Source organism: Caretta caretta, chromosome 20 (assembly GCF_965140235.1).
Source record: "Caretta caretta isolate rCarCar2 chromosome 20, rCarCar1.hap1, whole genome shotgun sequence".
NCBI lineage: Eukaryota > Metazoa > Chordata > Testudines > Cheloniidae > Caretta > Caretta caretta.
In genome coordinates, this window is record NC_134225.1 from 14796150 (window position 1) to 14823311 (window position 27162).

The window sequence follows — 27162 nt, forward strand, 5'->3', positions numbered from 1 at the left end:
CTAAAATTGCTCTTACCAATAGGCTTTAGGCACTCTTAGCATAATTTAAAAATACAACATCACAGTGTAAAATAACTCATAAGCCCAGCAAGCAATTTGCAAACTCAGCTACTGCTCCCCCGGAATACCCTTACAGTAGACACTGATCTGTCATCTCTTCATGAAGCGACCTCTTCAAAGGGGGAAATGAACTGTATCTATGTACTCAAGAAAATATTCCTCCCTTCTTACCTCTTTGTTTCTCCCTTGAAGAATAGCATAATACCAACAATAAAATGTTACTTGTCATAGGATATTGGATCTATAGAAAACGACCGCAAAACCTTCCCCTTTCCCGTGGGCGCTTTCTCTAGATTTGTACAAACCACACAGGGTGAAAGCAAGTAAGCAAGTTCTTTGGGACACATTAATTAGATGGGTGATCACATCAGAAGAAAATACAAATATTCTTTGCAGGTTGTGAAAGTAAGCACTCCGAATACCCAGAAACGGGTTTTTCTTTTAAATAAATCTGTTGATCTGAAAATATTTCTTATTTAGACTTTGAAGCCAGTGTCATAACAAATCTTTTGAAAAGGATCCCCAACACCTGAGCTCTTACTAACTAAGCAAGGAAAGATAAATATACCTATGTAAGATACTGACACTGACAACACTCTTCTCAACTTGACATTTTACAAGGGGTATTTCTCAGGAAGTAGCGTTTTGTCTAAGCTGCTTAAGTGTCTCCACTTACTTATTGGACTGGAGTTATGTTGGTTATATTAACTAAATAACACACCATCAACTCATTTCACACACTCCCAACCCACTCACATGTTCATGAGTTCTATAAAGTTTCCATCGTGTACTTTCTAGATCTTTATTCATGTTAGGATCAATTACTTTACATGGAAATGTTGTCTCTGCCTTTAGGAAATGAAAGTTAAATCTCCCCCCCCCATTCCGTTATATTTTGATTTGAAAAGAGGAATTTAGATCAGATACATTTTGATAATGATATCCTTCACTTAGGGCCAGGGTCTGATAGCCTTACTCATCTTGAGTAATACTTTCCCCCCTCTTCTGCTTGGGACATTTGATGGAGTGAATCAGAGTGGTGAACAGATTTAAGATAACACTAAGCACTTTTAATTTGTCCCTGAGATATGTCTTAGTTAACCGTTGCACATCATCAGCAATCCACAGAAGTAAATTGAGTTTAACAAAAGCAACATTATTGTGGAAGGATCATTCTTCCTGCAGTGCTGAATTATCATGAGACTAAAGTCCCAGCTGTATATTAACGCTGCAATAAAACAAGTGGGGAATTTGGCTTTATTGTGGATTTTTAAAGGAGAGAACGAAGAAGGAAAAACATTAGAAATCGAAATGGTATATAACTACAGAAAATCTTGCGATATTTTGCAGGAAGATTATATTCGTTAATATAAATTAGACTACTCTTACAAGGTAAGTCACTAAAATTCAACTGGAGAATAAAAACGACATGAGTGTCATTATCTTTGTAACTGCCTTTTTATCTGACCTGTCCATGTCCTTTTCAGATATGAAGGGCAGGAATCTTGAAGACTTGAATTAAGTTGTTGGGCGTTTTCATATTGACCCGTTGTGTGTGTGGGGGGGGGGGGGGGGAGGGGGGGGAGGCGAGAGAGAGAGAGAGAATTTCACCAGACAAACATGCATTCTAAGAGTTTTAAAGTCTTTCTGGGAATTTTCGAATCAAACAATTGGAGATTTCTCTCCCTCTCTCTCTCTCTCTCTCTCTCTCTCTCTCTCTCTCTCTCTCTCTCTCTCTCTCTCTCTCCATCAAATCTGTCTGCCATTATAAGAAAACAAGTTATTTGGCTCAAAACTGCATTAGAAAGTGACACTTTACCCCACCCTCTGGCCCAGTCGATATCATGCCATCTGACTTACATAACATGATATTTCACCCTAACTAATCAGAAAAGTTCCAAATCTTAGCATAGTGCCAACTCAGTCTATTCCTCTGCAGTTACAAGGCAATAGGACCTCATAAGTAACCCGCCAGGCCTCTTATGCATGTAAGCACACTATGTCCTGTATGCATCACAACAATTCACCTATATATGGAGAAGACTTTTAGGATGCTTTATTATTGTATTTGAGTGCCCAGTGTGTATCCGTAAAGTCCAGATTCCCAGTCATTGTGGCTCTTCCCCGTAGAAAATAGCAAGTGAATAACATAACGTCTTAGTTATCAAGTCAAATTAAAATAATCATAAATATCTGAATACTTGGGGCGGCGGGGGCAGATGGTGGGAGGGATGGCTCTGAAAAGTCCTACTCAAAATAAGATCAAAACACCAGTGAATTGGAAAAACTTTAAATCTGACGGTTGCTAGAATTTTGTTCCTTCATTCATCTGGATATTTTAGAATAAAAAGTATTTAAAAAAGATGTTCTAAACATTTTTCATTCTTTTCAGGTCCAGTGCGTGGGTACGTGTGTGTACACAGAGGCTTTGGAAGTGACAAGAAAAGAATGCAGATAGCTAGCTAGCTAATTTTTTTAACGTACACGTAGATATTTATACATACATTCACATATATTCTCTCTCTCTCTCTCTCTCTCTCTCTCTCTCTCTCTCTCTCTCTCTCTCTCACCCACACACACCTGCATTGAAAGTGAAAAGTGCAAAATGTTTAGAAGATCTTTTTATGTGCTCTGGGAATTATTTTGGGGGAAGTTTTCTGGCCTATGTTATACAGGGGGTTAGACTAAATGACCACAATACTCACTTCTGGCATTGGAATCTATGAAGAAATGGGTTTTATTTTAGAATAATCAGATGAATCTTGGGACAACATTCTAGTAACCCTCAGATTTAACATTTTTCCAGTTTGCTGATGTTTTGAACTTACTTTGAGCCGGACTTATCAAAGCAATCCCCGCCACCGCCATCTTTTTTACCCTCCCTCAACAATTATTCAAATATATATGATTATTTTTATTTTACTTCTGGACAATGAAGACGCTTATTCAACTGCCATTTCTTATTGATCAGAGCCACAGTGACAGTGACGGGGAATCTGGACTTTAAGGATACACACTGAACATCCGATAATAACAACAAGAAAGCATCCTGTAAGTGTTCTCCACCTATATTTAAATTGGTGACCCGCATACAGAGCATAGCGTGCTTATACAGGCAAGAAACATAGAGGGTTACTGATGAGTTTCTATGTTGCAGGGGGATAGACTGGGTTGGCAATATGCTAAGATTTGGAGCCATTTATTTAGGATGAAATATCACCTTATGTAAATAAGAGGGCATGATAGAAAATAGGCGAAGGGGAGAGGGAATTGTCACTTTTAAAATACAATATTGAGAAAAATACTTTTTTTCTTGTAACTGAAGACAGGAGTATTGAGAACTTTGTGCAAATTTGGGGAGCTGTTAGCAAGTGGTACATTCTTTATATTCACTCCTGGGGAAAAGGAAAATTCTCTCTCTCTCTCTCTCTCTCTCTCTCTCTCTCTCTCTCTCTCTCTCTCTCTCTCTCTGTCGGAGAGAACCATTAAACTTTTCGTATCATGGGTATTTAGTGGTAAAATGTAACTAAGCATGGAACTGTTGCACTGTTTTACTCGTAATAGTTAATATAAAATATTCATTGCGGCTTTTACTTTGTAAAATAAGAATACAACCTCCTAGCTTACCGGGCTTTAGAATCCTATAGTTAACACTGTGTTTATTATCAATATTGCTACTTTCCAAATAAAAAGTCGGGCGTGAGATAAAGAAGATAAAAGCATCTTGTGATTGAACGGTGGAGAATGGGAATAAAGCCTAGAGACAATTATTTTTTGGGGGGACGGGCTTCCGTGTTAACCCCTGGATGTTCCTGTTTTAGCTTTAGAAGGTCTTACTTTTCGTGCTGTCATTGCTAGATCCTCACCGAAAATTTCTACCACAAAAAAAGTTTCGAGTGAGTGAATAATTTTAGGAGCAGAACTTTCTCCCGTTGCAGAGAGACTTTTCTTTTTTCGCCTATTTTCTGACACATATTTTATATATAACACATAGCAGAGCCCCGCTTTTGCAAACACAGTGGTATATCTCCATTAACTTATATGTTACTTCCCTGCTTTCACCTTAAATGTAAATGAACTCTGGAAATATTTCACACTAGTTGGTTAGTCGATTCTTTAAAAAATAGCCCTAAGATATGTCATTTTCACACCAAGTGAACAAAAATAAAAATGTTTTAGGGGAGGGAACACTCACTCCTACATATTTCTAACACAACTGACTTTGACTAATATTTGATACATTAAGCTGCTGTATAATGAGGAGAACTTGCGTTTTCTTACATTGGACTGGTCCTGGCTTCCAAGCAGTCTTGTCCTTCGAAATGCTTCTTGAACTGTGTTGACATCAGGATGGGGGGCGGGACAAATAAACCAAACCCCAAATCATTGAACCCCCCAGAATCAATAGTTCCTCTAGATTTCTGAAAGCTTGGTTTTAAAATAAAGTAGAAAGTAGTGTCTACTTCTAAAGTGATGTGAGACTGCAAAGGACCGCGAGGTACCCGAATTTTCTTCTCTCCCTCTGAAGAATATGCAGAGAAGATGATGAAAAGTTATAAAATCCCTTTTTGGTGATCGTCTTGTTGACACAAACACGGCCAACAGGGCTCCTTCTCTTTGTCAGTGGTATAGGCTACCGCCTCTTTTAACTTGGAATTGAACTTGGACTTCCGATGAGACAAGGCCCTAAATGGAAGGGGGTGTTTTATTTGTCTGCCTCTGAACCATTTCCTACCTGCTTTATCTGAGCTGTGTTAAAAAGAAGACAGGAGGGCGAATGCACAGAATCTGTGTATTTTGGATTTTCCCCGCCCCCCCGGCCTTGCAAATAACCCCTCTTTCCCCACAGTCTTTTGTCCAGTCGATGAGACACCACATATCAAGAGGAGGGTGGAAGGGGTGGGGATAAGTGCAGTTAGTTGTCAGTCTCGGGGGCAAAATGCAGGGAGGTGAAGGTGTTGTCAGGCAGACGCCTGTTGACACTGGGTAGCTCTCCCCTGGACGTGCTCTGTAAGGGCTTCCACACAGCAAGAGCGAAGAAGTGCGCGAAGCTCCATTTGGGAGGCTGTTGTCATGTTGATTGTGATGTGTCAGGTTATTATGACGAAGAGGTATTTTGTTTATTTATCTGTTTTCCCAGGTCGCGCCCAGGAGGTGTAAGGGAAGGGAGGGCGAAGGAGGCAGGGGGGAAATGAAGCCAAAAATAAAAGTCACCCTGAATAAAAATCGCACGATTGGAGATGGAGGAGGAAAAGAAATGGAGACTTGGTTTTCAAAGTCCCTCCACCAAGCATTTTCTAGTGGTAGATCTTCCATGACTCAAACTTTTTAAGACGCCCTGCGTTTTTAAGCATAGAAATGGTCCTAGGGGGAGGATTTCATGACAGAATATCAGATAAGAAGTTGGCAAGGATGATACTTCCGGAAGAAGAAGCACAAAGAAGCGACTCAGATTTTAATAAATATATAAATCCATTGATTCCTAGATAAAACGATTATTTTGAAAGCAAGCTGTCAACCACAAATTACGAGTGGCCTGTACGAAATCATCTCACTCTGCATCTGCTAAAGCAGGTTGCAAGAGCAGGAGCGGTTCCAAGAAGGAAAGACAGAATCAGATAAGGTTACAGTCAGTCCTGGCCCACTTCCATTCAAACCAGTTTGGCCCAACAAGAAGGAAAGTAATCGCTACCCTATTTCACAAAATTCCCTTCCTCAAATGATGCCAGTCTCTCACTTTTTAAAATAAATTAATGACATTTTATGTATTCTGAGTCTGGCATCTCCAGTCGAAGACAAGATATTTAAGGAGATTGTGGTAGATCGCATGGCTAAGAAACATGTAAGACTGAATTTTGAGGTTATTCTTTTTAAACCTTTGTCAAGCACCTCAAAAGGGTTCTTTTTAATTGTATGCATACTTTGATCACAGCCCTTCCAGAGTTCACAGAGGCTTCTAAACACTGGACACAACAGAAAATTCCCGGATAGTTATATTAATTCAACCAGGAATTGAAAGAAACAAGACTTTTTCCGTTAATTTTCTTGAGAACGTAATGGAACAGAGAACACACCCAAAAGTCTGGAAAGGTATTTCAACTTTGGCTATTATTTATACAAAGCACATTAGAGGAAGCATGGGAAAGCTTTTCTTATAAACCACTGGTAGACTATGAAATGCAATGTCATAGTTTGTTGACTACGTTTGATACTCCAGTGGGAAAATTATATACTGATTCCAATTTTTTGCCTACCACATATTCTATTTTCCCCTGTGGCTCAAAACCCTGTGATTATACCACCTCTCTTTTGCCCTAAACACATGATGGAAACGCAAGATCTCCTTCTAAGTCTATGTATATATTTTATTTGACATTGTATTAGGTTTCTTAGACATTGACCATAATCCAACTGATTTCTCTGTAATGTAAATAATATATTTGCCATTCTTCATTGCATATATTGTGGGTGTATAACTTTCCGAAGCCACAAGGCAAGAACGTTTCCACAGAGCTCTCACAAATCACCAATGTACCTAAGTGCAGGGAGATTTCAAATCTTTCAGATCTCAACACAAAATGTGTGTGTGGTGCGGTGGGGAGGAATCATTTCTTCTTAGCCTTTTTGATCCCAAATTGAAACAAAGACCCTTCATTTTTATTTCTATCACATCAAAACCAATTCGTTTTTCTTGAAGGGATGAATAATTACAGATAGTTTTATGATGAGCTGTTGCTGTTTGTACTTTTCTTATTAGCCATCATTTGCCTTGCCTGAGAAAGCAATACTTAATTGAGGACCATGTTATATGTAAAAAGAAAAGGAGGACTAGTGGCACCTTAGAGACTAACCAATTTATTTGAGCATAAGCTTTCCTGATCTACAGTTAACTTCATCTGATGCATTCAGTGGAAAATAAATCTCCTCACTGTTTTTTTCACAGCATGCATCCGATGAAGTGAGCTGTCGCTCACGAAAGCTTATGCTCAAATAAATTGGTTAGTCTCTAAGATGCCACTAGTACTCCTTTTCTTTTTGCGAATACAGACTAACACGGCTGCTACTCTGAAACTTGTTATATGTAGGTGTGTGTGTGTGTTTTCTGTGGGCCTTTTTAGGCTATGGACTCTGTAAAATAGATCATTATTTTCATGAATACTGTAGCCATTGGACAGAAAGTACACTCAAAAATCTGTCTTTTTAAAACTTTTGCAAGTCTTTGCTATTTAATAAGCATAATATATTGAAACATTAAACCCTCTGGTTGAAAACTAAAAGTATACCTAGTTCATCTACAACAGTATGTGTTTATTTCCAGCATATTTCTTTTCGAGGGGAAAATAAATGAAATTCCAAAATTAATGCATAATGGAAGGAATGCTGAACTAAAACAAAACGGGATCAAATCTTGGTATGGAATCATTTGAGGACTAGCTTGAATTCTCAGTTCTTGTAAAGCAGCATTGTACCAGCTAAAAGAATATTATTTATTTTTCTATGGATTGTGAAATTCATCTGGCTATCATTTATTTTCTACTGGTAAAATAATAATAATTAATAATAATAAAAACTCGTCCAGGAGCTCTCCCTAGCACCCCAATACATAAGAAACCAGAGAAGTCTGATCAAAAGAATCGATATTTTTATTAGTGCTTCTTTTCTTTTTTAGGTCCATTTGTACCTACCAGGAATCGCCCTTGTTAAAAAGTACTCGCATCAGAAGTATTCTCCGTCATAAGACATGGTATTTCACCAAAATGTTCAGGGCTCTATAAATAATGAAGATGATATTGTGAGGTCATCAGTCAAGCTGTTTTGATTTTGCAACATTTGTCCCCAGTTTTCGGAACGGAAAATTCTGAAAAATGGAACTGCAGAGCAGTCAAAAAACAGAACAAACAGCAGCCTACCGCCTCATGGGCCACATATCTGCTTTTATTTCTAATTGCTCATTTTTCTTTTGAAGATTTTTTATTTATGGTCAGCACCAGGCTACGCCATTCCATATTTGGGGGTGTAAATATTACTGAGCAGTTTTAATTTAATTAACCCACTAGAATTTACTCTTGGCGATCAGTCCACAGCTTGCTATCTGAGGCAAATCAGCCCGTTTAAATGAGATAGCACTGAGCAATTGTATGAAATGAAATGCAGCTCCAAAGCCCGGCTAAGGCAGATAAGTGAACACAGGATGATCGACATAAACTGCTTCGGAAAAACCTTACCTCCTTCCCGAAAAGTTTGGCTTTTTCTCTCTCCTGCTTTCTTCTGCAGTTTTCAGAAGTCACTGTTCAATTGGGATATTGTGTTCCTGGACCCTGAGCCGGAGAATTTCTGAGTCCCTTTCATCCCCGCCCTCCAACCTTGTTGTCCTAATTTTCTGTCTGCAAGATGCAATAATAAATTGAATTATAAAATTCAACCTTTAATTAAATCTATATTTCATGGGAATAGGAATTGTAAATGCCCTTACATAAACCTGGAAAAGATCGCGCTGTTATTTTTATTTATTACTTTGCCCGCTTTACTGAAGAAGTATACCTTAAATCCTTAATATTTATAAACTGGTTTTCTTCTGCGCTTGGTACCCGTTCTGTTCAACAACTGATTTCTCATAGACTCCCTCGATTATGATACATGATGTATTATACCTCTATTATGTTATTATAGGCATTTATTATAAAATCTTTAAAATTTAATGTTTAATCCTCCTTACACTCCTCATAAACAGGACCTAGGCTACACAATGTTAACTATTTCAGACAATATTCAAAAATAAAGGGTTGGAAATGGGTAAGGTCCCTTGGTAAGGCGAATTGGATTTTTGCTGGCACAGAGGGGGAAAAACATTTTTCAGTCTAGGTATAACCTCTTTGTTGCTTTTATATCCATCAACCATCTAAACCAGGGAGGTATTTTCTCCTGGAGATTTCTAGGTGAAGTGAAGTCATTCAATGGAATGTAAAGCGCAGGGATTTTCGTGTGTGTGTATTTAACCTTTCATTTAAAAAAAGTGAACGCTGGTATATTTGCCTATGGTTTTAAAATAGTTTTGATCCTTTTAAGGTGTTGCATCCCCGATTTCTTTTCTAGAGCAAGCAGGCATAATTCCTTTGGACTGATACTTTCTCGGGGACTTTGCAAGTCATTTTAGACGCTATCTGTGAAGTTCATTCTTGTCTGTCTAGACATTAATTAGGAACTGAGTTGTCTATTTTGCCTTGACCTTGGACTTCGACTTTTTTTTAAAAAAAGCTTTAGGCAAGGATTTCTGAAAACTAATGTCCCTTATCGACGACATGGCGTTCCCGTAAGAAAACTGAAAGTTTATTAAAAGCGCAGCTTTCACATCTTCCCCTAAAATGCTACTTTTCTGATTGGTTTGAGTTAGTGGAGTATTTGTTTTTCCACTTACTGTCGATTTTTTTTTAAATGGTGAAAAGACTTCATGTTTTTTTACTAAGGAAAAAATGCTACTGAAAAGACGCGAGTAACTCTCCGAAAATGGGTATTTAAAAAACCCTGCTATTAACATGGTATGTAAGCTATAGAACATATATCTCGAATAAATAATATTTATTTTATACGTGTATTATTGTAATTTTGGTCTTTTAAAATCTTACATACACAATACACAGCTAATTCAGATATGGAATTTTATGTCTCTGCCTGACTGTTTCATTCAGGAACATTCAAATAAGCAACTCCAGAATGCAAAAATCCCTCGGAGGAGAAATACCCTCTTTTAAAAACCTTGAGTAATATTAAAAGTGTTGGATAATGCAGAAAAGCAGGGGCTGGGTGATTAGAGTCCCCATCTTCTAAAAATGGAAAGAAAAACCTCATCCTACTTTCTCCAGGGTCTTTCTTATTCCTATTACACTGAATTACTTCGTGAGGTATTTCTTATCAATTATTTCTGGGGGCGGGGGAAATCAGCATGAGTTTCTTGTTACTTTTTCACACACCTTAAATTCACATTCTTTCCCATCATTACAAGAATGAAGACTGAAATGACCGACTTCCCAGAAATTAAGTTAGGGAACTTTATTCTCCAAGGGCGTGGGAGAGGGACAAGACCACATAAGCATCTTCCCATCAATCTCTCCCCAAGTAATTTGCTCTTCTTCTATTTTGTCTGTTTAATTATAATGCATCTGTCTTGGATCCTGTTTACGTTTTATAAACTGAGTTGCATTTATTGTCTTTTATGTTCACACACAAATCAGCACTGGACCATTAGACCTGTTTCCCTTTGCTCCATAACCCACACTGTTGGTGCAATATTTATTACTGAAGTATTAAACATTCATAACAGGATCTAATAATATAATCGCTGCCGATCCCCTTAAAACCTCCCCAGTTTGTTCAGCACGAAAGATTAAGTATTATTAGTTTGGATTAATAGAAGAAACAAGAGAATAAAGCGTCTTGGAGGCAACCATTACTACAACCTTACTTTGTGGTAGCTGGGTTTAATACTAGAAAAACAGCTGCGGGGTGGGGGTGGGGGGGAGAGATAGAAAGGCACCTGGCAAAGAAATTTACAACAGGTTAAACCTCGTAAATCCCATGTTTCTTCCAAAATCAGATATTCTTTTCTAATATTGTTAAAGTGATGATCAACCACATGTATAGTTTGTATACCTTGATTTTGAAGCAAACTGACCAATTATTACTTACCCGGCGCGCGCACACACACATACACACAAAGAGGGAATGGATTACACACGCCTTATAGTGAAGTCGAGGTCTTTCTTTCACCTAATATCCCAGCGGACAACAACAATAAAAGCGTTTGAAGAATTAAAAATAAAGCCCAAGAAGGTTTACCAGGGAAGGCTGAACTATTAGACCTACCGGTCCTGTTAGTCTATGAGCGATGGGGAGGGAAGGAACAATATTCTACTATTGAGATCAGAGATCCTTTCCCCCTCCTTCATTCCATTTTCCTTATGAGGGTGATGGTGTTTATATATTTTTTCCATTGAGCTCCAACCTAGTAAAGGAGCCGTCTCATTCCTTAGCCCCCAAGGCATGCAAGTAAAGAATGAAACACTTCAGTGAGCTCACATCCACTGGCAGGTTTTATTTTATTATATTTTACTTTTAAAATGTTCCCAGTGGAGCTTTTTTTTTTTAACACACCAAAAAAACAAATCAATAATATATCCCTGAGATTTTTGAGGGCAGTTAGACTAGAACGTCATGTCTAAACCCAGCTCTTTGTGTCGGCCAAATATTGAGTTCCCATTCCCCTTATTTAGTCCTCTCCCTCTTTACAATCAGTGGGTGTCACCCATTGCCTTTAAAGATTTCTGTTTCTGTCCCAGACCCAGCCAATGGGAGCTGCCTCTTCCCTTCCCAAAGCCAGCAGGGACAAGCAGATAGGACTGGCGGAGGAACACGTGACCGGGCCAGATTTTTTGAGAGCTATTTGCAGGTCACGTGGCCCGGAGGATTTCTTAATGAACTGGACCCATCTCTGCGCATGCTCCTGCGTAAACAATATGTGGGGGAAATTAGGTGTCTCTGGTTGGGAAGTCGAGTTTTAAAAAGCGCAGGCAGACCATGATATGACGACTTCACTGATCCTGCATCCACGCTGGGCGGATACCTTTATGTACGTGTATGAGGAAAACCCGAATGAAAATAACCAGAATAAAACCCCAGCCATGGAGGCGCTAAGTGGGAACTGCCCAGCGAGCCACTGCAGGGATATAATAACTTTGGGTCGCCATTCCAGCACCATTGGGACTCACCAGGGTTCTGTCTACACGGATATACCCGCTCCAGAAGCTGCCAGGCAGTGCCCTCCTCCACCAACCTCTTCCAACGCCACCCTGGGCTACGGCTACCCCTTTGGAGGCAGCTATTACGGGTGCAGATTGTCTCATTCCCACAACGTGAACTTACAACAAAAACCTTGTTCCTACCACCCGGCAGAAAAGTACCCCGAACCCAGCGGTTCCATCCCCAGCGAAGAACTATCTTCAAGGGCCAAAGAGTTTGCTTTTTACCCCAGCTTTGCCAGCTCCTACCAGGCGGTCCCTGGTTACTTGGACGTGTCAGTTGTGCCAGGTATCAGTGGCCACCCCGAACCGAGGCATGACGCTTTGCTTCCCATGGAAGGATACCAGCACTGGGCTCTTTCCAACGGTTGGGATGGGCAGGTATATTGCTCCAAAGAGCAGTCACAGTCTACCCATCTTTGGAAGTCACCTTTCCCAGGTAGGGTGTTCTGAGCTCCAGCATGTTTGTCTGCTTACTAACCGCCAGGTAAAAATCGCTTTGGAATGCCTTCTATGCAGTGCTATGTGTATGAACACGTACGGGTGAGAAGGTGAAGCAATCATGTTTAAATCAAAATACATACCGTGAGCTTGAGGTTGCTTTAAAAGTAAGTGTGTCCGTTTCCTTTCCTTTCTCGTCTCCCCTGCCTTGCCTCACCCGACGGGGTCTGTAGCTGTTCTTTTATGTTTTTATTTTATTTTATTTTATTTTCCACCCAAGTTTCTGAACGCAGGAAGCGTAAAACTGCCTGCTCACCTCCTAATCTTTCGCTAGAAATGTTAGATGGCGTGTAATGGTACAGTAAATCATGGTGCAATTACAGAAATTGGTGTCAAGTGACAAATGAATCTTGTTAAGGGAAAGGGGTGAGACAAACAAAACACAGAACAATGATTTCCTCTTCCTCTAGTTAGAAGTCTTGAATGAGATACAGCGTGCAAAGCAACCGGAAAGCTTATGAGTTTGGGAGAATCTCCTCCTTGTTCTCTTGCCGCTTATGAAATTAATATCACCGCCTCTTACAGGGTTCTTTTCTCGCAGTTAATATCAAGGCCTGGCATGGTGATCTGAATGAATGCATTGCAGTAAAGTAGGACTGAAGATTTTGGGTCCCACACCTAAAGAGCATTCATCTTGGAAATATATGGGTTGCTGAATCCGGCTTTATTTCTCAGCAATGGTAACAGAGAGGCCGGATAGGCAGCCAGAAAATAAAGTAAATTAATGTGGCATAATGTGTGTGTGTGTGTGTGGGGGGGGGGTTATACCGTACTGGAGGAAGGAGGGAGAATCTCCGAAATCCCTTTTAGAGCTTGTTGGGTTTCAATGGCTCTTTTGGAAACATCGATTAAAATACTTTCTTTTTCCTGTTTAGAACCAAATAAATAAATGAAATCCAAGTGGTGGTAGGGAAATAGCTGGCTAGCAGGTTCTTCTCTTTCCCAGATATAGTATTTTGTGTGAAAACCTGTTGGCAGAGATCCACTTGCCAAACCTGGAGCAAATGGAACCGTTCATAGATAACATTCAGCATCCGATGAAGTGAGCTGTAGCTTACGAAAGCTTATGCTCTAATAAATTGGTTAGTCTCTAAGGTGCACCAAGTCCTCCTGTTCTTTTTACGGATACAGACTAACAGGGCTGCTACTCTGAAACCATTCAGGAGAGTGTCATCTTCTGGATAAAGATATGTGCCTGGTTTTTTTTGGGGGGGGGGGCGGGGGATTGCGGTGGAGGCAGAGAGTCTACTCACCTATAAGTGTTTTTCTGGATGTTGGGTTCACTGATCCCCGTTTCATTTGCGGGCAGTACTGATAAATATATGGAGAATTTCCATGGGGTGTGGGGGAGGATTCCTAATACTGTATCTTTGGGCCTTTATAGAAGTCCTTAGTAGATCTTACTGAAGCTGTCATTCTTATAGCAAGCAACAAAGAGAACAGCAGTGCAAAATGTTGGAGAAAGATGGTGTTGTGTTGTTGTTTTTTAAAAATCCATTGTTGTCAATTATAACAGTGGACTTTTGATACCTGCCTCAATTCGTGCTCTGGAATTGAGCGGGCTCTGAATCGTCTGCGACTCTTGGATTCGTGTCTTTGTCACCCTTACAGAGATAAGGAGCCTTTTTCATCTCATATCTGGAATTCTTTCCTTAAATGACTGTAGTCTGCACGTGCAAAGCCCGAATACGATTCATTATCGAGGTTTGGCAGTGAACAGCCTTAGAATAAGGCAAAAGTGACTAGACAAGCTTTGCACACGAATCGCTGGTGTAATCTAAGGGGGTAATATTTCTTAATAGTTTGGGTGCCTCTCAAGAAAGGAGAGAACCAAGATAACTTGTCACCTTTTTTTTTTTCTGTTTTAATCTGAGGCTTTTTTTTTTTTTTTTTTTTTTTTAATGCATCAACCCAACCTGCAAATTAGCAACTGATGCCGAGCAAAGTCCCGGCTTTTTCAGATTGCAAATGGTACCCGCGCTGCAGAAGATGGATTGTACAGAATACACAGCAAGGAGCTGTTTGTTTGTCCAAAGTGCTGCGATCCATCGTGCTGAGCCATAAAAATCATAATTAATGAGAGCACGTACGCTGTCTGGTAGTAATGGTAAAGCGAGATATTAAAGTTTACTGGAGGTTAAAAAAAGAAGAAGAAGGGAGAAACTTTAAAACCACAACTCCAATTTACCTGGTATGAAGGTCCGTTGGATTTGTATTGCAGGATATTTTGTTAAATTAATTGATGCTCCTTGTTTATGTCTGAAATCCCACCTAGACAATATCTCCTGGAATACCAGGATTCTTTCCAGGATGATGTTTTGATATGCTACTCAGTGAGTCCGTCCTCCTCCCCCTTTCTGTCTGTCTGTCTTTCTCCTCCGTTCGGACCCAGAGAGTAGAACTATGTAACTGCTTTATCTGTCTCCTCATCTTGCAGATGTGGTACCTCTCCAGCCAGAAGTGAGCAGCTACCGTAGGGGCCGGAAGAAAAGGGTCCCCTACACGAAAATCCAACTGAAAGAACTCGAAAAGGAATATGCAGCCAGCAAGTTCATTACCAAAGAGAAGCGTAGGAGAATTTCGGCTACCACCAACCTTTCTGAACGCCAAGTCACTATCTGGTTCCAGAACCGCAGGGTCAAAGAGAAAAAGGTAGTTAGCAAATCTAAGACACCTCACCTTCACGCTACCTGACAAAGAAATATTTGAGGGGGTGGCGGGAAAAGAGAAAGAAATACGTACGATTATTATCTGATACGTCTGTCTAATAATAACATACATTCGAACTCTTTGGTGATTCAATTGGTCATTTAAAAACGAAAACAAAAACACAGAAATAAACAGCATCTTTAGTTTATTCCTCTGCCCTCTTCTACTGTCCTCCGACTGTGAATATCTAATTGCTCTCAAGCATCCATCGATAATGTTAACCGTGTCTATTAAATGCAAATGTAGATTTGTTATGTTTCAAAGACATGAATCCTGAATGTTATTTTGTAACTCTGTATAATAGCCTACCCCCCACCCCCACCCCCCGCACCTTCTCCAGTACACAACCTTTCATATCTCTGGCTATTTCACGCACTGATGTCAAATGTATGGAGAGTCTCGCCCCTGTAGCAGAATCCTGTCATGTTATATTAGCTGAATATCCTTTCGCCTCACAGGACCCCCTAAAAATAAGGCTGCTATGCTGCGAAGAGAATATTTTTATTATAATTATTATTCTGTGTCACTTGCAAAAATAACAAATACTAATTTAGGTCACCCAGGAAATGAAAGTGACTTGCTATATAATACATTTTTGAGGGTAAGTTCTCATTGGGGTTTATGTATCTCTGCCATCAAACTAGAATGTCTCTTTTTTTCGAGGACAATATGGAAAGTCCCCCATATTGTCACTGGTTTGGTTGTTCCCCCCGCCCCCTCCATGTAAATCGGCTCATTATCGACAGTGTTCTTTCGATATGTAAAAGCGATCTTTTTTTTTTATGTCTTGTGTATGTATATAATAGTGTGGTGTCCAAATGATATGTACTGAATGCAGATCACATTTCTTAAAAATAAATATCATTTTTGCTTTGAGAATGGATTGCTACCGAGATGTTATTATGGGTATTTATACATATATGTGTATCTATTTAACTCTTTCAAAGCAAAATCAGAGAGTTCGGGATTTACACCATTGTAACCTCATGCCAAAGTAAACAGCTTGGAAAGAATGACGCCCCAAGGCTAAAACCCGGTAGGGAAACTGTCAGAAGGGTGCATTTTGAAATGTGTATGATGAGCAGAAGTGCACTAAAGGAGTCAACACCTTGAAGCCAAAATATGGGAATATAAGAAAAGGTGTTATGATGCCTTGTTTCGAAGGAATATGGTATAAGCTTGTTTCAAAGGGGTAAAGGAGTAGTGGTAAATGGGATGAAAAAATATGCTTAAATCAAGCAGAAGGGGTGCCATTTGAGAAGTGGGGGAAGGGAAAAAGGCTCGGATCCTTTTCTTCCTTGGACAACAACTGTATTCCTGTGCCAGGGAGCGGGGGAGATGATGTTTTGAAGAAGCTTGTCACCTAGCTCCACTATGAGAATGCTTTGCTCAAAAGGTGTATTTTGCTAAACCAGTTTGACTCAACCGCGTTCACAGATAAAAATCTAAACCCTGCCTTACTGTTACTAAACAAGTGGCAAGATCGTAATCCGTAGCCTGGCTGCGTTGTTTAATATGCCAGGTAAAAGGCTGCCTTGGAACGTGGTAGACTTTCAGAAGTGAGCTACTTTAAATGAAGAAAGTGTTTTAAAAATATTGTATAGTAATTTGTTTCCATAGGCGGGTCACAATATACCTTAATATCCATTAAAATTAATTACCTCGTTAAATTGTCAAAGGAAAAGACAAAAAGTGATGTAACCTAAAACACTGTTATTTCTGCTTAAATTTATATTAACTAGTGTATATAGTTACATTTAAAGGGTACGAAAGCCAGAAACATGCAATAGAATGGGATGTGTATATGTATAATGCATAGAATGTATATATACAAAGCATATGTATGTACGTATTAAGATATAGATACCTGATTTATATATATATATCAGCACTTGTTTTAACATAACGAGAGCAACACACGCATATATACCTATGTGTGTGTGCACGAACACTATTTTAATGCATGTGCTGATTACGAAGTACATAATGCATATATACACGGCTTTCATGAAACCCAATATCCTGAAATTCTATCACGTATTTTAAAGTTTCTAAAGGTATCTCCAAATATACTTATGGGCATGGAACGTTCCGCAAGCGTTTATGTGTTCCCTGGCGTATTTTATAAAGGAGGAGATGGAACAATGCCAATAGGGGTTCTTGAGTTGAAATAAATATTCGGTCATTCTCAGCACTTAAAATCTTCCTCCATCAGGTGTGTGAACGAACAGAGAATAACTTTTCTTAAACATCTGATGAAGTGAGCTGTAGCTCAGGAAAGCTCATGCTCAAATAAATTGGTTAGTCTCTAAGGTGCCACAAGTACTCCTTTTCTTTTTGCGAATACAGACTAACACGGCTGTTCCTCTGAAACCTTTCTTAAACATGCGGTCGTTCCTGAAATGGTTTTTCCAGGTAGTGAAATAGGCTCTTCCATATCTTTTTCCGACATAATGCCGATATTTTTTCGTGAGGGTGATGGTTTATATAGGAAGGAATAATTTGGAAGGAAATGTGAAGATAGATAGATAGATAGATAGATAGATAGATAGATAGAAGCACTTTGTGTGCGAGTATATATATGTGTGTGGGTGTATATATATATATATATATATATATATATATATATATATATATATATTAATATAAGCGAGGGACATTATATATATAAATGCCTCTCGCTTATCTTAATATAGACACCTACTGAAAATTCACCTCCATTTACCTAGGCCTCAGATGAAATGAGTCTGTATCTAAGCCCTGTTCGGACTTAGGGTTTAACATGGACACACTTTCCAAATTCATCTTTTAAAGCATTTTCTTCAAGGGTGGGTTTGCATTGTATAAAACCACACTCATTTCAGACGCATGTGCACGCGGCTAGATGCTGATATATCATGTAAATACTGATACTGTGCTGATCTATCAAAACACAAACTGGACAGTTCCGGTTCAGACCTGCTGTTCATGGAAAGAAGTGTAGAACTCTATCGCCTTCATTGGAGTTATGAGGCTGGGGGAGAGATTTGTAATTTGTATTTAACCAGGTGGGTTAATTGTTTTTGTGTTGTTAGGGATTCCTGTGAGAAAGTTTCCACTTCTTAAAGTCTTTTTCACCCAAGGGTTCAGTCCCTATTTATTCAGATTGAAAAATCTATCTATCTATCTATCTATCTATCTATCTATCTATCTATCTATCTATCTATCTATCTATCTATCTATCTATCTATCTATCTATCTATCTAATTTTTTTCCTATCTAATTTTGCCGAATGAGTTAAGGAGACCGGTTTTGGAGGCTGATAGAACGAAAACGAAGTCATTTTTTAAGTGCCTCTTACATTCCTCACGACCCCACAGGCTGGATTTTCTCCCCCCCCCCTTTTTTTCTTGCAACAATAAGAGTAATCGGTGAATCAGGGCAGCTCGCTACCTTCTTACAAGGTAATTAAGTATGGAAGATTGAAAAAGAAAGAAAGAAAGAAAGAAAGAAAGAAAGAAAGAAAGAAAGAAAGAAAGAAAGAAAGAAAGAAAGAAAGAAAGAAAGAAAGAAAGAAAGAAAGAAAGAAAGAAAGACGCAGGTCCTTCACTATTTTCTGTGATAAACATCAGCGAAGTTGTGTCTTAAACCCATGTCTGGTGTAAATTTTCAAACACGCACACGCTCTCAGCTTTCAACACTTGCCTCTTTCTTTCAGATGTCAAACTTCCGAGGTATCTTTGATTATTGTATTTATTTATTTTTGAAGGAACCCGGATCAGAAGGCCATGACGTCAGCTCTGGATTACCCTTGACCGTGACTAGGCGGTCTGTTTGACCTTGACATCATGAGTTTCGTGCATATTAATCAGGAAGACCACAGCCTTGATCTTCTGGCAACCAGTCAGCAGTCAGAGTTCTCTAAGTATCCCCTTTTTCTGTTTACAGATAAAAAAAAGGTGTCATTTGAAGTCTAGACAGACGGGCTAATGACCAACAATAAAAGCATGAAAAGGAAGTTTCACAAGTTTTGTCTTTTCTTTCCTTTGTATCAAGTAGTATGAATAACTTCTTAACCAAGGTCTTTATAGCGAAATGCTCCTTATTTCCCACCCTTTTCCTCCATTTTCAGTTTTCATAGTTCTGGCTCACTCACTTTTGAAGAATAAATTGCTAGTCTTGAGGGAAAATGTGGTTTCACATCATTGAGTTGTATGTGGAGGTAAGTGTAATTGTCAGTGGGTTGAATGATGATAAATGTATATCTGGAACATGGAAAATTTCCAGTCTTTGTTGAGATATTTTTAATAGTAAAAGAAGAAAACAAAAGGAATTGCCCTCTGTATTTGTCAAGTAATTCTTTTTAAAGTATCTATCTATCTATCTATCTATCTATCTATCTATCTATCTATCTATCTATCTTCCACAAACTTCTTGTTTTCTGCTCATTTAGAAATATGAGATGACTCTTGTATATGTTTTAGCACAGTGTCAATGGGTTTTGAAGCCAATGTGTTTATTCGCCTTTAGGAAATATATTTATACATAGAAAAGTTAATATATTTATTGTGATGCACTTTGAATGAAAATTACTGTCCTGTGGACATCTCAAATTTTTTTGGATGACAATAACACCATAAGAAGATTTAATAAACCTGTTCTAGCCCTAACTTCTCCACCAACCTTCACCCACCCACATGAAGAGTAAAGAACATAAAATATGTTTGTAAACATTCTGCACGCTCTGAAACAGAGTTTATCTTGAATCCTTGCATATTAAGTTGCTTGTTGATACAGGGTCCACGCCTTGAAATGACAGTATGCAGCGCCAATTGTTGTTTGTGAGAAAAGTTGAGTGTCATGAGCAAAATAAACTTTTCTGAAGTTACCTTACAGAGGATGTAGGCATCAGTTTACATTAATCCGGCAGGAGGATGATATCCTCTGCTGGCAGTGTTGGGGAAAATGGAGTAGCATCATAAGCATTTAACCTTTAAGTGCACTGAGAAGACTAGAGCGATGTAGGTTTTCTTATTCGTTTAACCTGATTTTTTGAAATCAGAACAAACACAAATATTTTGCACATTAAATCAAATCAAATCAAAGGACAGCTGACTCTGGACATTTTCACACAGATACATCGAACAATCTTCGACCTTTTGATTCCCCGCTCCCCCTTTCACCACTCTGTGTTCCAGTTTACTACCCTATTCCTTAAAAAATACTTTCCCTACCAGAAATAGCCAATTCCAGTCATTTAGATTATATGTAACGGGATTGAAATAAGGAAAGTCCTATAGACTTACCTTAGTCAGTGCATATTTTATTCCTCTTTCAATTTATTTTTCTAAATTCTGTCTTCCGGCCAGGTAACTAACTTTTCATTGATTAAATCCAAACTCCTTAAAAATCCAGCATGTTTTGCGAGAAATTCAGCTAGGAAGATAAAGTAGTTATTAGAAATGTCTAATCAAAAAGACACTTTTTTATTTCACTCTTGTTAAAAAATATAACAAAATATGCAACTTATTGCAATATCTTTGGGATAGAACATTTCCAAGAGCGAATTAAGTTTATTTATGTTTTCTTGGGGAAAAGTGAGGGATATAGCCTTAGTTCTTTAAACTTAAAACGTAAATATCTTGGTGGGGGCCATAATTAATTTTTAAAACACTGATCCAGGGGAAACAAAAGAGTATATTCAAATGAAGGGTGCAGTTGAGATAAACCCTGTGGAATATTCAGAGAAGAAATCACAAGGCAGTGTGAGGGAAATGACATTTCACAAACTACACACATTAGGGCAGAACTGTTTTGAAATCGGAGACCTGCTAAGGATAATAAAATATTAATAAATAAGAGAACTTGGAGGACTGTGCATGGGGAGAGGAGTGTAGCCAAAAGTTAAGGCTTTTTCTGCCTCTTCTTTCCACTTGCAGTGACTGATGCTCTTTCGAGACATTAATTTGCATAACATGTAGATCCTATTTACTACACTAGACAGTGACCTTGAACTGCCTGGGTGCGATTTCACTTTGCTTCCCCCCTACCCCCCCCCCCCCAAGTAGCTATTACTAATTTATAGTTAGGTTGCGTGTGCCTTAATATAAAAGGGAACCTTTTCTACTTCCTTGCTCGGATGAGTTTGTCTGTGAGGAAGAAGGGAAATATTATAAATAGATGAAAATGATTAATTATTTGTGTCTAGGTCTCTATCTGCAGTGGGGTTGATTTTAAAGAGGTGAGGCCTAGTGACGCCTCACTAAAGGTAAAACAACTTTGTGAACGCTTTTGGGGTGCTTAGTGCTGATATTGTTATTTATTAAAGGAGGTAGAAATAAAATAAAATAAAATAAAATAAGCATGGTTTCATCTGAAAATTCATCATGGTGTCTTTAGGGAAGACTCAGATATACCTGGTACACGGAGTTGCAGCTTTCTTAAATTAGTGATATATATTAATTAAGAAATATTAAACTGGTATTCAGAATGTTTTATTTTAAGCACTACGGTATGTAATTACATTGCTTTGCAACAGCCGTCGGAGTGAATTTTAAAAGCTTAATCATTAGTTTTTAACTGAAAATGTATCTTTCATGGAAAGAGATCCTGGTAGAAATACAACAGCTTTAATAAATAATCTCTAAGTATTTCTTTTCTATTGATCTGTCTAATAACTGTAAAAGGGACGCTGACTCTGCAACTACAAAACGATACAATTAAGAAATCTGCTCATGTTTCCAAATGAAGGCCATTAGGGGAATATATTTATGCTTCCCGCTGTATATATGCTAACTCATTTCCTGATGTGGAAGTCCAGCGAAGAGTTAACAGAGTGTTTTAAATAATTTTTCTGAATGCACTGATCTCACTAGTAACAAAATTCCCTTAAGTGAGATTCTGGAGCGCAGGTTTGGATTCACTCGATGCAAAGCCCAGTATGGACACTGTAGTCTGCTTTTTGACACTTCGCATTGGAGGGTGCCGTACAATGTTCAAATCACAGAGATAGAAGGATGACTGAATATGCATCGGCGGCTAAATGAGAACAAAGCCATGTTCCTTACGTGCACCGCCTTATAGCGAATTTCGCTGAAAAAGGCCAAGAAATAAGAACGAGTTTTCTTTAAAAAAACAAAAAAACAAAAAGCCGATCCATATGGCGACCTACCCAGATCACATGCCCATCATCGTATAAACGATTATTTTCCACGGTTGCAAAGCGTTCAAAAATGTGTTCTCAATCGAGCACAATGTACTTGGAAAAAAATCAAGCAGCTTTTTAGCCGTACCTGGAAAATAATTCCTGGAAAGCGGAAAAATGTACTCAACTTTCACTCCAGTGAAACAAATCCTGTAGCAGAATTTATCGCTGCGTATACCATGTAAAAGTGAGGGACTGCATATACGCACACATATTCACCTATTACATTTACATGTGTATATATGACACGTGCAGGGTGGTTTTTGAACATTTTTGGAGCTTACCATTTAATACAATTACCAAAGCAATTGTTTGATGTTTGATTAAGATGTAATTTTTCTGCATAGCTGGGAGAACTGTCAGTTTAGCTTTAGCATTTTCCCGAGGGAAAATGACTTTGTATTCTAGTAGCCTCTCAAATATAAAAAGCAAAGGAGTACTTGTGACACCTTAGAGACTAACAAATTTTCTTTTTGCGGATACAGGCTAACATGGCTGCGACTCTGAAACCTCTCAAATATAAGATACTTATTTTGTGCTCCATGGAATCTCAAAAATTCGGGGTCTGCCGTTCAACTCCTATGTGTTTAACATTTCTACCACCTCCCACGTTAGTTCATTAGAAGCCTTTTTACCTATACAGGAAATTTAACGGTAGTTTTCCAAGTCAACTTGGTGTCAGTGCTCTTGGAAGTTTCTAGCAAGGAAAATCCCAAAGACATCCAAGAAATCCTGTATGTAGTTTTTTCTTTAAAAAACAACAACCCCAAACCCTTCTCCATCTCTAAAGCGTCTTTTCTTCGCCTCTTCCTGGGTCCGGGCTCCCTTACAATGGACTTTTTAAAATAGTAATTTATTTCCCAATGTATTTATTATGCACTGTGATACCCCAACAATGTTTGTCCTGTATCTCTTGGAAGCAGCTTTTTCATACAACCGACTCTCTTCTGCAACCCCCGAGTGAAGAAGACCTTAGTTGTCACGAATACCCAATAGGTCGTTATAAGAGGGCTAAGAACCGGATTTCTTTTTTTCGTGTATTTCTTTATTTACTGTGTGCGGGGGTGGGAGTTGGTAATAAAGAAGTTTTCTTTGCAGAAATGAAGGCAGAGGAGAGCGATATTTTCCTCTTCCTCTTTTGTCTTGCTTATTTGGCAGGGATCATTAACAAAAGCGAGTGGGGAATGAGGAAATTATGGGCTTGTGATTCCTGAATTTAGGATTGTCCTTAGCAGGGATGGAACTCGCCTTTCCCCGGTACCGAACGCCGGGCAGGAAACATTCCTATTGTTCCAGATAAAACTCTAAAATATCTACCGGGCTGCAAATATGTTAAAACTCTTTCATCCCATCAACTGTAAATATGACCCTGTTGCGGTTCCAATCATTCGTCTCCTTAAAGAGCCAGTAAACTTTATATGACACAACATCTAATAGTAATTTATTGGGATATATTGTAAATTTCAACGGTTTTAGTTAATAAAGGGGCTAATTAATGAGAAAATTGCTTAATTTTGCCAGCCGTTGGAGGGACCCTAACTACAGCTGGGGGAAGGGTGTCATTTATATATATTGATATGGTGTCTATGTACATTTTTACAATACATGGGGTTTCTCAGGCCAGTGCTTAAACACGTTGCTTTATTTTATAAAATGTTTTATGATTATATTTTCTTTAAAAAAAAAAGGCGTATAAAAACGAAAGGCAGAACTTAATGTTTTGTTTTGCCTCCGACTGCCAAGGGTGGGTGGCACCTATCTCCAACGCGAGTTGGCGCCCACGTGACCCCACTCCGACCAATGGGGTGGACCTTTAGGTTTAACTATGTTTAATGTCAGATAGCAATAAGCTAGAAGCTCCTGGTCAGGCCCGCGGAAATGGGCGAGCATAATCTCCTTAATCCTGGGTTTGTGGGACCTTTGGTGAACATCCACACGGGAGACACCTTCTACTTCCCCAATTTCAGAGCTTCCGGAGGACAGCTGCCTGGCTTGCCGTCTCTCTCCTACCCGAGAAGGGACAATGTTTGTTCTTTGCCCTGGGCATCCACAGAGCCCTGCAACGGATACCCCCAGCCCTATCTCAGCAGCCCCGTGTCCATTAACCCTTCTTTCAGCAGAGCGTGCGACCTAGCTAGAGTGGAGGAGAGTAAATGCTACTACAGGGAGGCTTGCTCCGAGACTGCCAGCCTCAAGAGGGAGGAAAGGGTCAGGGACAATGCTTTGATGCCACTTGAACCTGGGATTCCCAATGGAATGAGCGGTAATTTCAGCAAATATGACTATCCGGCTGCTGAGACTGTGTCCCACGATCCCCCTTCTTGTCAGTCCTTGGAGTCAGACTCCAGCTCATCCTTACTCAATGAAGGGAATAAGGGCTCGTCCAGCGAACCAACTACAATGGTCTCGCCTATCAACCAAGGAAGCAATCTGACCACCGGTGGTAAGGAAAAGCAAAGCAAAGGAATATGTGTGTGTTGTTAGCTGTGATTCTTATGATGTATTGTAAGGCTCTTCTTCTAAGGTCCACTCTTGTGGATATAATTCATGGAATTAGCAATGGAATCAGCATGCCTATATGTGCAGAGACCACTAGGGGTAGCACTCAAATGCCTAATGTTTTATTGGGTGCTGCTTCTTTTAAAAGAAAAGCCTATAAACATGTAAATATCCCATAAAATAGATAGTGATTGCACAGATAGCCCCGAATATGCTCGTTGAGATTGAGTACATCATTCGCCCTTGCATAAAATGTTTTAAGGCTTGGGAAAGGTGTGCAGTGGGGTGGCTGCCCGAGAGCTGAAAAACTAAGTACAAAGGTGATGCTTAAAAAAGGCAGAGCTGGGTACATTGAAGTTGTCATGTCAGGCGAAAGGATACCACATCCAACACGCTGATTTCTACCTGTTGGCTTTCCCCTTATTGATTTTTCCCTTTTAAAATTTGGAAGGCGCCATAAAAATACCCCTAACCCCCCGCGGCATCGAGGAGCCATAAAAATACCTATAATGGTGTCTTCCATTATGTATATTTTCTTCTGCAGGGAAGCAGTTTCAACAATGTTTAGCTGATTTCCATATCGTAGGTTGCTTCTTGATCTATCATGTATCCAAAAAGTAGAACCATGCGTGATTTAGGTCTGTTCATCAAGCTTGTAACTAAAATATAGATCTATGTATCAGTATTGTATGCAAAAGTTAGCAATATGTGCCTCTCACGTATCTAAGACACAGATCTATGTATCAATTTTGTATATAAGAATACATCGATGTATACACTGTACCAATTAGATAAAAGAAATAACTCTTAGTTAAATATCGTGCACCCAATATGTAGATTTATGGGGCAGTCTGAAATACATATATGCATCTAATATATAGATCTATATGTCAACCCTAAGTAAGAAATAGTTCTGTGTGTCTATCTATGCATCAGTCAGATCTATCAAGTATTGCAGACCAAGATTTATGAATCTCTCTTGCGTGAGATACCTCTGCCTTGTACCCTCTGATGTTGCTATGAGGTGAGCGTTACAAACTGTGAATGCAGACGAGGGGCAGGGAAGTGCGGGAAAGATCCTATCTTGGAAGCCGACTTTGTTTCTTCCAGTGTATTAAATTCTCCTTTCAATCACACGTCCTTAGGTGCTCCTTGGTACCCGATGCATACAAGGTCCCGGAAAAAGCGAAAGCCTTATTCCAAGCTCCAGCTAGCAGAGCTGGAAGGGGAGTTTATGGTCAACGAATTCATTACCCGCCAAAGAAGGAGGGAGCTCTCAGACCGATTAAACCTAAGTGATCAGCAGGTGAAGATCTGGTTCCAGAACCGACGCATGAAAAAGAAAAGACTGCTTCTGAGGGAGCAAGCTCTTTCTTTCTTTTAAAGTTCAAAAAGCGTCCATGTTGGTTAACCTCATAGACTTTCTAGTGTTCATCCTAGCTGATGGTCCCGGGACTTTACCTGATCACTCATAATTTTCTTTAAAAAACAAAAACAAATCAGCGGGCATATATAAATATGAGAATATGCATCTCCTTCACTGGAACTGTTGGGAAAGACCCGATGTGAATGCGCAGCTCCCCAAACCCACCCATCAGCCAGAGTTGGTTTCTATGGTCTAAAAGATTGTCAGCAGCATTGTGTATAATCTGAGTGTGATGTCGAGTACGACCCACTATCCTTTCATTGACAAGCCGAACAGGTATGGTTTCCCTCCAAGCAATAAGGTTTGTTGGGTTGTGTGCGATATTTCCCCCCGACCCCCGACTGCTCTGGTTTTGTGGTTGGTACCTATTCCAGACAGCATCGAAGATCAGTCTTAGAACCAAGTCACCATCCTGTATTGTAACGAGGTTCTAGTACTGGGTGTTCATTCTCTGGAGTGGATGGATGTGGCTCCTTAATTCAGCTCCCGCCCGTTCTTAGGGTGAACGGTTCGCCAGTGGTGCATATTTCCAGACCCATTTTCACTACAAGTGGAGGGTTCTCGGCGAACAGAATAACTGGTTTGCTCAGAATCTGTAGGAAGAAGACAGAGGGAAAGAATGTATAGCAATGTGTAGCTGGTTGTCCCTGAGCTGGGAACTTAGCTCGGATACATGGCGCTTCTTGCATGGTGCTTTGCTCAGAATAAAAGGGATGATATTAGAACGAGTCCAGGCCCCGCACCCACCCACCCCGCCACACGCTACCCCAAAAATCCTTCGAAGCAAAATGGAATTTACTTCCAAATTAAACTGGAAGATTCCCTCTGAAACCAAAACCAAACGCGTTTTCTGCGATGCCCCCAATTGTATTCTTATTAGCGGCCACTTCAAGTCATTGTATGTGCTTAAACACAACTCCGCTGCAGGAGTATTCGTGCCGTTTCGCAGTGCTTATTGATTGCGGCATAGAAAAGAAAATACCCTTTTGTGG

The 27162-nt window shown here is 39.4% G+C and overlaps 2 protein-coding genes across 2 annotated transcripts; both read left to right on the forward strand.

The window, feature by feature from the left end:
• Positions 1–11636: 11636 nt before the first annotated feature.
• On the forward strand, positions 11637–15047 carry HOXC13 (homeobox C13). The gene is made up of 2 exons (XM_048831914.1): positions 11637–12291; positions 14791–15047. The coding sequence occupies exons 1-2, from the start codon at positions 11637–11639 to the stop codon at positions 15045–15047; spliced, it is 912 nt and encodes a 303-aa protein (XP_048687871.1).
• Positions 15048–24123: 9076 nt separating this feature from the next.
• Positions 24124–26128, forward strand: HOXC12 (homeobox C12). The gene is made up of 2 exons (XM_048832292.2): positions 24124–24688; positions 25890–26128. Exons 1-2 carry the CDS (start codon positions 24124–24126, stop codon positions 26126–26128), a joined length of 804 nt encoding a protein of 267 aa, XP_048688249.1.
• The last annotated feature ends 1034 nt before the right edge of the window (positions 26129–27162 follow it).